At 41.2% G+C, this 11,629-nt stretch overlaps 1 protein-coding gene across 2 annotated transcripts; it reads left to right on the top strand.

Annotated features, from left to right (window-relative positions):
• The first annotated feature begins 286 nt into the window (after window positions 1-286).
• On the top strand, window positions 287-11,629 carry LOC116254535 (probable inactive receptor kinase At5g58300). 2 transcript variants are annotated; one of them, XM_031629980.2, is made up of 5 exons: window positions 287-531; window positions 2,272-2,350; window positions 4,371-4,450; window positions 9,172-10,556; window positions 10,829-11,629. In XM_031629980.2, exons 4-5 carry the CDS (start codon window positions 9,212-9,214, stop codon window positions 11,452-11,454), a joined length of 1,971 nt encoding a protein of 656 aa, XP_031485840.1. In that variant the 5' UTR covers window positions 287-531; window positions 2,272-2,350; window positions 4,371-4,450; window positions 9,172-9,211; the 3' UTR covers window positions 11,455-11,629. The 2 variants fall into 2 exon arrangements, with proteins under 2 accessions (XP_031485840.1, XP_031485842.1); XM_031629982.2 differs by lacking the exons at window positions 287-531; window positions 2,272-2,350; window positions 4,371-4,450 and adding an exon at window positions 8,273-9,005.

Here is an 11,629-nt window from a genome sequence, read left to right on the forward strand (position 1 = left end):
TTATTAATATACCCACCTGATATATAAGTCGATTATTTAAGGGTACGTATCAGCCGATACGATGCAGCCGATACGCACAGACATTTCCAGCATCGATATTAGGTATATTTAATTTCAATTTGGATCGCCTCGAAACCCGTGACACCCATTTAAAAAATTATGAAAAACGATGAGCAGGTAGTAAAGAATTCAGCAAAAAAGATGGGTTCCTTTGTGAAACTACAGACGAGAAAGCTACCTCTCTAATTCTGAACGGATTGGGATTAAAAAAAAATAAAAATAAAACTTTAGAATTCTTCACTCTCACTCTTCGCTCCCGCTTTCTCCTTTTCCCCTGTTCCCTTCTTTCCGATCTGCTTTTTCCTCTTCCTTTTCCCTTCCGTTTTTCTCTTTCAGATTTTTAAATTGATTCTTTCCCGAAAGCATCGGTTTTGAGAGCGCTTGAAGCTCTGATCTTGAGCTCCAATGGCGGATTGCGGACTCGTTGCCGGAGATCTGCGAATTTCAACGGTCAGCACAGTGCCTACTCAGGTGCGTGAAAATCTCTCTCCTGCTAGTTTCTGTCTGTTTTTCCTGTCAAGTTTAGCTTGCTTTTGGTTCCGGAGATGCTCGGATTTCTGGAGTGGTCGAATAGAGAGTGTTCGATGTTTAATGGCTGATTTTAGTGCTAAAGCAGAGGAATTTCTTTCTACATTGTGTTCTCCTTCTGGAAATCTTATGGATCTAAAGTTTTCCCTCCGAGAAGGCACTTATTTCGGTGTTCTGGGCAGTGTTTGAGGTCTCTAGGGTTTTTGAAGCCAACGGAGCTTCAGTCCTTTTGTTGTGTCATCCGCTAATGAGGCTCCTTCCCTTTTGGACTTCAAGGCGCTTTTTTTAACTTCTGGAAGTGTTCTTCCAGCAAAAATATGGGAGCTTTTTCGACGAAAACCCGGAAGGATCGGAAGCGTCCGTCACTGGTGAAGAAGTTCGTAGCAAAATGCAGTCGAAGACGCCTTTGTTCTCTCTTTCCCCTCAATATTATAAAAGCTGGATTTTGTAAAGCATACTCGATGGATTTTCTTTACAGCGACGCTTCGCATTCCATTCCAGCCGCATAGTTAATCCAAATGTTTTTGATCTTCTTCTTCATTGCTTCTTTTTCACGGTGAACTAGGAAAAGAGGGGTGGATTGATACACAGAAGAGCTTCCTTCTTCTACAGAAGTTTTCTGGTTTTACTTCGTTATAGCAATCAGAGTCCATTTCGCCCTTCTTCGGTTGGAGAAAAGGGTTCTTCTTTGAGCCTTTTAACAATACGAGCTCCATTAATGTTTTACCGTGCCTTTCGTCCTCTCTCGGGCACGCTCACTCTATTTACCACAAACAAACAGTGTTTGGGAGGATTTTTTTATTAGTTTTTGACTTTCCCCAATATTTTGACATTTAGCTGGTTTCACCCACCGGAAAAAATTGTGTGCCCCTTTATTTCTGATCTCTCGCCTATATTTGCGGTTTCGCCTGGGACTGTGGGAAGAGATCACCAGTTTCTATGTCGAAGCAACTCCCAAGTAACGCCTTTTCTTCGTTTTGGGGCGTTGGTGTGATTATGAAGCCACGCTAACGGTGATCCCGCAACAATGTGTCCACCAATTCCTTTTTTTTGTTTTTTACTCATAAATCTATTTGTTTTTTGCCTCCCCTTGTTTTATGGGAAAATACTATTCTTTCGTTGCCTCCCCTTTCTTACTGAAAAACCGTGACTCCATGGTCCGTGCCATCTCATCTGTCCTCGCACGGCAAAGTGCGTCCCTGTAAGGCCGGCCACTTTTGTGCCGTCCGGAGTCAAATGTCTTGGGTTGTTGGGACGGGGAATTGGAGTTGGAGCGCAACTGCAAGTTGCCCGAGGTGCTGCTCTGGAGAATTAGGGAGAATCGGTGGTCTCTTTTGGCGTTTTCGAGTCAAAGTGCGACAGGGTGCATCTCGGCTTTTATCCCAAATATTTAGTTGACATTCCAAGATGCTTATCAGTTTTGTTAGCTTCATCAATCTCTGCTGTATTCATTCTTTCTCCTAGTAATTTTCCTTCAAAAGAAAAGCTGTGTTTCCTTGTTGTCATACTGAAAAATTGTCTTGGAAGATTGACGAGAAGTTGGTGAAATTATTGAAATTGTTGGAATGGCTAAGGTTCTTACTTTATTCCGGCCTGTTAGAAAGTCATTTTAGGAGGGAATCCTTGGCCGCTTTTTAAGCGGAGACTGATGTCATCTGACAGCGTCGTTCGATTCCGCTGCAGTTTTGTACGATTCTGAGGGCCAAGGCGCTGCGTCAACGGCGGTTCTGAAAAGCGGTCTATACGGCATCTACAAATACAGGTAATTGTTCTCCTTATACGATGACTTACTGGTACATTAGACTTGTATAGATGGCTGAGCTGTCTACTTCTTTCTCTCTGTTTTTTCTGTATGTCTCCAATGTGCGAAAAGAAATGCTAAACCAATTATTGACTGCAGAAACCATCACCATAGTTCTAACTTCTAACTCAATAGGTTGAAACACCGAGAGAAATAGGATAAGGTCATTTATGTTCTTTAATACCGTACCATCTTCAATACATTGGTTATAAAGGATGGGGTAACTGGCTTAACTTAATCCTTCATGCCTTAATTGTTAAGACGTCAGCAGGTTTCAGAGCCAGGAAATGCTCCGTGGGGCTAGTGGTTGGTGAAACGAGTAAAGTTGAGTAAGTCAAGAGCTTAATGCTGTAGGTCTCGGTCGTAGCTTACCATTAACGCCTATTTAACCGTAAATGTTTCTTTGCTGTCTTACGAGACATTTCAAGTCCATCTTTCCCATGAAAAAATCTTCGTACTCATCTTTTCATTTTCTTTAGCCCTCAGAAATCCGTCTCCTCTATTCCGCACCAAAACGTTGACAGAAAATGCCAATTGTATGTGTAAGGGCTTTCTAGTCTTGTTTAAGAATGGTTTAGGACTTCCAAAATTAATGAAGACTGAGGATCATTTCTATTGTTTCCTATTTCTTCCTCACTCATTCGTTTTCCTCTCTTAATCTTTTTTTCTACTATCCACTTTTTTCATCTTAGTCCCTCATTGTTTTCTCTCTCTTCATTTCCTTTTTTTTGTCTCTTCATATAACTACCTTCTCTACTTTAGAATTGACAAATCATACGGGAGAGACAAAACCTGAAATTTAGTGCTTATATATATATGTCTCGGAAAATTTCGTTCTATTTTTTGAATTCTGACTCCACAAGCGGAGTTACATATGGAGCCTGCTCCGAGTGATCTTTCAATGGAACTCCACAAACGGAGTTGACGAACACATTTCATTTGGCTTACCTACTTAATTTTCAGGGAGGAAAAATTATGTATCACCGCGTATGGAACATGGAATTACACATCACAGTAGCTTTCCTATTTCAACAAATTTTCAAAAAGCTGCCTTCAAAGAGAAAACGGTAAATTGGATAGATAAACTTACCTTTCAATTCGAAAGAAAAGGTCGACGACGGGATCAACCCTGACTGTGTTAACAAGGTCAACAGCAACGGTTGACCTCAGGCTTTGCCGGAGGAGAGGGTGGTGTCATCATTGACCATCTCTGTCTCGGTTCACGGTCCCTTGCTGCACGGCAGGGGGTTACCAACGGCCTCTGTTGGCGCAAAGGGTTGATGACCTCCTCCCTTGCCCTCCTCCAGTGAGAGAACCGTTGATCCCTACTCTGGGCTTGCCGGCTGCATGGCAAGGAAGATGGCGGGTGAGCCTTTTAGAGTAGGGATGTGTATTTTTTTTTTCTTTCGTTCAGTTTGGAACTATTGAGTTTTAAACCCTCGCAAATGTTATTTGTATATGATATATTGACGCTTTCTTTTTAACTCTATATGAATTTTCATTCGGATCTCCCCCCAATCACATTGACCAGATCTGCTACGAATGACCAGATCCAGATTCATAGAAGATCTGGTCAATGTGATTGGAGGGAGGTCCTGATGGTATATATAGACACACACACACACACACTTATCCACTTTTTTTTATTTTTTATTTTTTGTTGGAGCATGTTTAGCAATATCTTTAACATAAATCAGCCACTAAACTGGGTTTTTAGATGGCCATCACCTTATATCTAGAAAGGATGATAAAGGAGAATTTGGGCAGAGCAGAAACGAATGATTTGAAGTATAATTATGGGGGAGTAGTTTAGGAAAAAAGGAAAAAGGTGTTCACATCGACCACCATGTCAAGAATGTATGAAATATCCATTTCTAATAAAAATCTGAAAGGTCATAAATTCCGAACTTGCCACCATCCTTTTATCTTACCTACCCGTTTTTTGGCCATCTTTAACGTGGTTGCGTCCTTCTCGAAGCAGGTTTGCATTGCAGCTTTTTAACTGATGGCGATACCTCAGCTTCGGGCTTGATTTCCAGCAGGAAAGCAAAATGCTGAAAGGTACGTCCGGATCACTAAAAAAAGATGACTGGTTCCTTTTCTATGAAAGCAAAATTCCGCATTGATGAGATTGGTCATTATTTGCACGGGATTGGTAGTTGTGTTTGTTTTTCCGGAATAAAGCTTTATTATTATGGTTAGTATGAGGCTGGTGCCGCGCACCGTTTCACGAACTAAAGTAGAGAGAGGAAGAGGGGTTGTTAGCTTTTGGAAATCAAAGTGTTGGTAATTTATTTCTTATTTAAATAAAATGAAGGAATTTTAGGAGAGAAACTAAGGAGAATAATTTTGAACTATTATTAACGAGTCCCATTTGAAAGTTGATGTGGACGGAAGAATTTTTACTAAATAGAGAGACAAAGTAGCGATGCTGTCGGCATCAGTGTTGGAGTAATCCGTACCAGCCGATACAAGCTGATAATTTCAGCCTGTATTGCTGGCAGAGCCAGAAATTTTGAAGAATTTCAAAAATAGGGGCATTATATATATATATATATATATATATATATATATATATATATATAAACAATCAAATATTTCAAGCCAGTAGTGTGAAAATGAACATATTTTGTGTGGGGGCTGGTTCGGCCACGGATGTATCGTATCTTAAAATATCTTTATGTTAAAAAAATTAAAGCAATAGATTTGTATTCGTATATTGGCTAATACACGTCTCATATGGATCATTCACCAATATGCTAACGGGGCCGTTTTGGCCCATGGCTGCCTTACGATAAAGGGCTTATACAGTGTGCATTGGTCGATAAGGACCGAGACATAACAAAGATGATGACGTTGTTAATATGATGATGACCGATCCAGACATGCTTCTACTTTAATTTTAAAATAATTTTTAAATTAATTAAATCGTGTCCTGTTACTATTTTTTCCTTTTTATACGCAGGAGACTTGATCAATCTTATTATCACTTTATTTGTTCTTAGAAAAACTATTATTCAAATGTAGGCTTCAATTCAAATCGACTAGAAAATCATTTTTTTGTTCATGTGAAAATAAAAGAATTCAAATGACTGATTTTCAAAGTCTTAAAAAAAATTATTTATATAATAAAAGATGTCGTTTTCATGTAGATTATGTAATGTTCTGGAGGTGAAAACCGCAAGCATTTGGTTGACGTTGAAAGGAAAAAAAGTAGAAAATGCTAGATATTAGGTGTGATTAGTGGACCAAGTGGACCAAAAACAAATGTCCACTCTTCGTATGACTTCACAATATAGACGTAATAAATGTGTCTTAATCATTATTTGTTGATTGAAACATGCTGCCGTTTAAATTATTATTGTAAAAGGTCTTGGTTTTTCACTATAAGCCTTTTGGTGCATAAATAGGTTTGGTATACCGATTTTTCACTGCAGCTGACCTACTCTCTCTCCAAAATGACCTTCCATCTTCTTTTCTCCCAATTCTCCATTTTTATCTTTTCACTGCCAGCACATTACATTACTAGTGGAAGAGAAAAATAGTGAGTTGGTTGTCTATTATAAATGTGCTTTTAAAAATAAGAAGGCGGAATCGCAATTTTTCTCACAAAAGTAGCTATTATTTTTCATTAGAAGAGTATCCCTTTTCTATCTAATACTTCAATTTAAAAGAAAAACAAGAATTTGAAAGAAAGTAAAAGACAGACATAAGTTTGCAAAATGGCTAAACGAAGCAAAAAAATTCTTTTATTTATTTTGAGAATGGTTGAAGCCGAATTTAGAGTGACCCGTTGCTTTTCCTTCTTTTCACCAAAAAAAGGGCGCCCTAGCGCGCCTTTTTAACTTGGAAAAAGATCGAAATTGAGAAATGGTAGTAACAGAAAAGCCTTTAATGCGAACGTCGTAGAATTATTAAAGCATAGATGTCGCGGTGGGGTGCGGGCTCCCCAATTTATTATTACTTGTCCTTCGTCCTTTTTGGCAATGCATAAAATTCCAATCGCTGTGATTTCTAGAACGTTTTACCCTCCAGAGGCCCTTGAATATGGACAAACCCCCCTTCCATACCTTCCATTCCCTTTGTGTTCGTTGTTCTTCTGTGCTTTTGAAAGCAGCAGCAAATCCACATCGGACTGCACCGGCAATTGCCCATGCCAACCCCTCAAATTTCCATTATTTTTATATAGGTGACTTTAGTTTTATATATATATACATATATATATATATATTAGTATCCCAAATTTTTAAATAGTACTCCTCAACCTAAAGTGACTAGCTCCGCTACTGTTCAGAAGTGATTGTTAACATCAGTGCTTGTTAGCTCAGTATTTATCAGCCTGTGGCCCTGTAGGCTCTCTACAGGTCAACAAGCATGATATGGCGCCAACCTGATATATAACTGATAAATATCCTTATAAGTGCAGGTTGCTAAACTGGTCTAATCGACCATGTTGGCTTGCATCAGCTTATTCTGCTCGAAAAGCCTCTTACATATATATATATATATATATATATATATATATATATATTCAAGTTTCTAAGTACAAAATAGCGAAATTTAAAATACCATTTCAGGTGTAACGCATTCGTCTCATTTAAAAATCCGATACAAAAGCAGCTCCGATACCAATATGTACAGCATTGTTTCTGGTGCTGTGTTGGCTTGAGCATGACGGAGACATTGCTGACGGACTCCGCCCTTTTCTGCTGGCCCCTCATTGATCTCCTATGTGCCAGCCTATTTTGCGATTTTAATTTGGCTCATTCCACTTTACTACCTTTTGGATTTTCGTAGGGGCATCTTTCAACTCCCTCTGTTTTCCCTTGTTCTCTTCTGAACCTTTTCTTTGACGTCCTTTGGTTATTTGATTTTGCAGCTTTTAATTTGTCTTATTTTTCTTTGCCACCTTTTGGATTTCCTAGGTTCTCTTTCACATTCCCTCTCCGATTGGTTGATATGTAAATAAATAAATAAGAAAAAGTTGCTTTTGTAATTTTTTAATATAAGAATATTTGAAACTACTGATATAGGAAAAACGCATGAGCAGACGGCATATGTTTAGGAAGAGTATTGATATTTACAACCTTGCTCCTCTGGACTTTTCCCCTTTTCATTGTCGTCTTTGGTAGAGGAGATGTGAAATACCGGAGTTGAGACAGAGGCCGCCAACCTGGTCTCGATGGGCGTTGTGGGGTTCCGTGGTTCTTTAATGGGGCCATTGGGACTTGGTGCGATGGTTCAGCTCTGGAAAGCTTGGGCACCACCAGATATCTAAGGTTGCAAATGAGTCAGATTTGGTACGATGGTTCTGTTAACTTTTTTGGACGTATCGAGTTTGATTTTGACCCAAGGTTCACAATGTCTAGCTGCCTTGCGGCCAGTTCTTCTACAATCTGCAACCTTACCAATTGACTAGAGGAAGAACAGAAGAAATAGTGTAGGACTGATCAGCTTTTTTTATTTTTATTTTTTTTTACTTAGGAAATTTAAAAACAAATATTTGTTATTACTTTATTAAAAGTGAATAATATTTTGTTCTTAAATACTAGTTGCAATGCACATAAGCTGGTATATAGGCAGATGCGTACTGATATTGATAATTAGTACTAGTGCTTCTAAAAGAATTCTAAAATGTGAGTCATTAGTTAAGACTGAAAAATTTCGTATGTTTTGGAAACAAGTCTGGTTATTTATTTATGTTTTTCTTTTCTGTGTATGAGCTCTCATTGACCGTTATTATTGCCAGATCAAGTTAAAGACTTGCGAACTGACGCAACACATTCTTCATTGTTTCGTCAAAGCAACGTTAAAGTATAAAATCGATAAGTTTCTAGGCGACATATTTGAGTCTCTGGTCCTTACTTGATAGTTAGCAGTAAAAATTCATATTCAATGAGAAAACTAAAGGATCTTAAGCCAATATTTGAAATTTTGAAAAACAAATCCGGCTGAATTTTAGAAAAAATTTGTTTTTATAGATGGTTTTTTTTTTTCAAAAATTTAGTTCCGTCAGCTGCTCTAAAATTTCGATAAAAACAATAGTGGCCCTAGATGAACATTTAAGCTCTACCCATGAAAGGTTGGCAAAAATCTGAGTCGCAAATGGTGTGTGGTCCCAGCCGGACTCTTATCTTGGTAAAATGAAACTGCTCCTTGTTTTCGGTTGTTGTCAGTGAAGCTCCATCCACACTAACTGTTCTCACTCCGCTTTTGATGGTTAGGAGAGTTGGATAAAATAATTTGAGTCGATAAGAGGTCATTTGGTATAAAATGATCAATGATGAGTCCTGTTAAGATAAGGAGTCTGGTTAACTTTGGCTTGCAGTACATTTGGAAAGGCCGTATGGGCAACGTCGTTGTTTGTCTCCTGGTTACAATTTCTTGGAAGGAGTGGTTCGAGCTGTAACTATGTTCCACCTAATTGCACGGAGGTCTTCTTTCTTCTATCCTCGCCTCCATGAATTTAATGAGGAGGGCCCTTCCACCATGGCTGAGATTGTTGAAAGTTGCCTATGAGGAGGAGGGTCATTAGAATTTCTTCTTAGAAATTGGTTGAGCATGCTGTCATGTTCAGAATCTTACTCTGTTGAGGAAAGTTGGAATCCTTAAAGAGGTAAACAACTGAGGTGGTTGTTTCTGTAAACTACCCTCGGATAGTTTGTTATATAAATTATAATTCATGTGCTCTCCATGGAGACAAGATAGAATATTAGTGCGAGCTTTATAAAAGGAGGTCCCAGCAGCGCTGACACACTGGAAATTTTTCTTTTGACATGCAGGTGAGGTAGCCTGATTTATTCTTTTGCATGCAATAATTTAATGGCGGAACCAGCAAGAAAACCTGTTGCTTCTTCCTATTCCGAGGGCGGCTTGGCAAGATCAGTCCAGATGAGAAGCCCCTCATCTGATGCCTTCCTCGTCCGTTCCTTGCTCTTGTTTCTTTCGCTTCTTTTACTCTCTCCGGTGACCGGCGATCTGGTTTCCGACCGTCAAGCCCTTCTAGCATTCTCCTCCGCTGTCCCCCATGCCAGGAAACTCAACTGGAACCAGTCGAATCCGGTTTGCAGCACTTGGGTTGGGGTCACCTGCTCGCCTGACGGCTCGCATGTGCGTAACCTCCGCCTTCCTGGCGTTGGCCTTGTTGGTCCCATCCCTCCTTCCACACTTGGGAACCTCACCGGTCTGCGCACACTCAGTCTCCGATCTAATGGGCTTGCCGGAGCTCTCCCCTCCGATTTGGTCTCTCTTCATTCTCTCCGGTATCTATTCCTCCAGAGAAACAACTTCTCCGGCGACATCCCGCGTACGCTTGCCCATAAGCTCGTTGTCATTGATTTATCATCTAACTCCTTAACTGGGAGCATCCCAACCTCGTTGAACAATCTGACCAGGCTCACCACACTAAACCTACAGGACAATGCTCTTACTGGACCTGTTCCCGATCTCAACATCCCAAATCTGAGGCGCCTCAATCTCAGCTATAACAATCTCAGTGGTCAGATTCCAAGCTCGCTTCAAAGGTTCTCTAGTGCCTCCTTCTTGGGCAACTCTCTGCTATGCGGTCTGCCTCTGCTTCAATGCGCTCCGAACACTCCACCTTCTTCTTCCCCTCCTCCTCCTCCCACAGCCGAGAAGAGCGGCAAAAGAAAACTCAGCACTGCTGTGATTCTTGCCATCGCCATTGGTGGCTCCTCATTGATCTTTCTTCTCGCCGTCGCCCTCCTAATATGCTGCCTCAGACGAAAGTCTGACGGATCTGGCAGTGTTGCGGCGACCAAGGGCAAGAAGGCCGGGACAGACAAGCCGAAGGATGAATTTGCCACGGCAGCTCAAGAAGCAGAGAAGAACAAGCTGGTGTTTTTTGAAGGTTGTTCTTATAATTTCGACTTGGAAGATCTACTGAGGGCCTCGGCCGAAGTATTGGGGAAAGGGAGCTACGGGACCGCGTACAAGGCAGTGCTAGAAGAAGGAACGACAGTGGTGGTGAAGCGATTGAAGGAGGTCGTGGTGGGGAAGAGGGATTTCGAGCAGCAGATGGATATTGTGGGGAGGGTCGGCCTGCACCCGAATGTGGTGCCATTGCGTGCGTATTACTACTCCAAGGACGAGAAACTCTTGGTTTACGACTACATCGCAGGAGGAAGCTTGTCTGCTCTTCTTCATGGTAACTCTTTTACTTTCTGCAATTCAATTCCATCCCAACTTTTGACATTTTCCCATTAACATTCATGTCTGCAACTAAGATTTTGCACTATCTTGGTCCGGAAATGCTCCTCTTTCCGGCGACATTGTTGTATTATTTCGTGTACTGCATCAAGGATATGATCTGTGAATTTGTTAAAGGCCGATCCAACTCTTCATCCTCTGTTTCAAACAGTGCTAATTTCTTACATGCTTTCCTGAAAATGTCGCTCATAAAGCTTCTTTAATCTACAGGCCATAGAGGTGTTGGAAGCACACCCTTGGACTGGGACACCAGAGTGAAGATCGCACTTGCAACTGCTCGTGGAGTCAAGCACATTCACCTTCAAGGCGGCGAAAAATTCGCTCATGGAAACATAAAATCCTCCAACGTCTTGCTCACACCCGACTTCACAGCTTGTGTTTCGGACTCTGGTCTAGCTTCCCTCATGCACGCGCCCATGCCTCCTTCCCGCATGGCCGGATACCGCGCGCCGGAGCTGGTCGAGACCCGGAAAATCACCCAGAAAACCGACGTCTACGCCTTCGGCGTCCTCCTTCTGGAAATGCTCACCGGCAAATCTCCGATCCAGTCGCCCGGAGGTGATGAAGTGGTGGATCTGCCCAGGTGGGTTCAGTCCGTGGTGAGGGAGGAGTGGACCGCCGAAGTGTTCGACGTAGAGCTGATGAGGTACCAGAACATTGAAGAGGAGATGGTGCAGATGTTGCAAATAGCAATGTCCTGTGTGGCGAAGACGCCGGACCTCCGGCCGCGGATAGCAGACGTGGTTAAGATGATCGAAGATATCCGGCAATCGGACTCGGAGAACCGGCCGTCCTCCGAAGAAAAGTCCAAGGGTTCCAATCCACAGACACCATGACTTCATAAGCTCAGGAATTGTCATGGTGCTCAACTCTGGATCATCAACGTGTATTTTTACTTAGCCTAGCTTTGTATTAGGACTGCTATTCAAAAATCTTCTTTGTGTGGGGTCCCTGTAGAACTTGCTTATTTATAATTGGATTCATGTTAGGATTTCCCTCCATAACTTCTAA

Source organism: Nymphaea colorata, chromosome 5 (assembly GCF_008831285.2).
Source record: "Nymphaea colorata isolate Beijing-Zhang1983 chromosome 5, ASM883128v2, whole genome shotgun sequence".
NCBI classification, from domain to species: Eukaryota; Viridiplantae; Streptophyta; class Magnoliopsida; order Nymphaeales; family Nymphaeaceae; genus Nymphaea; species Nymphaea colorata.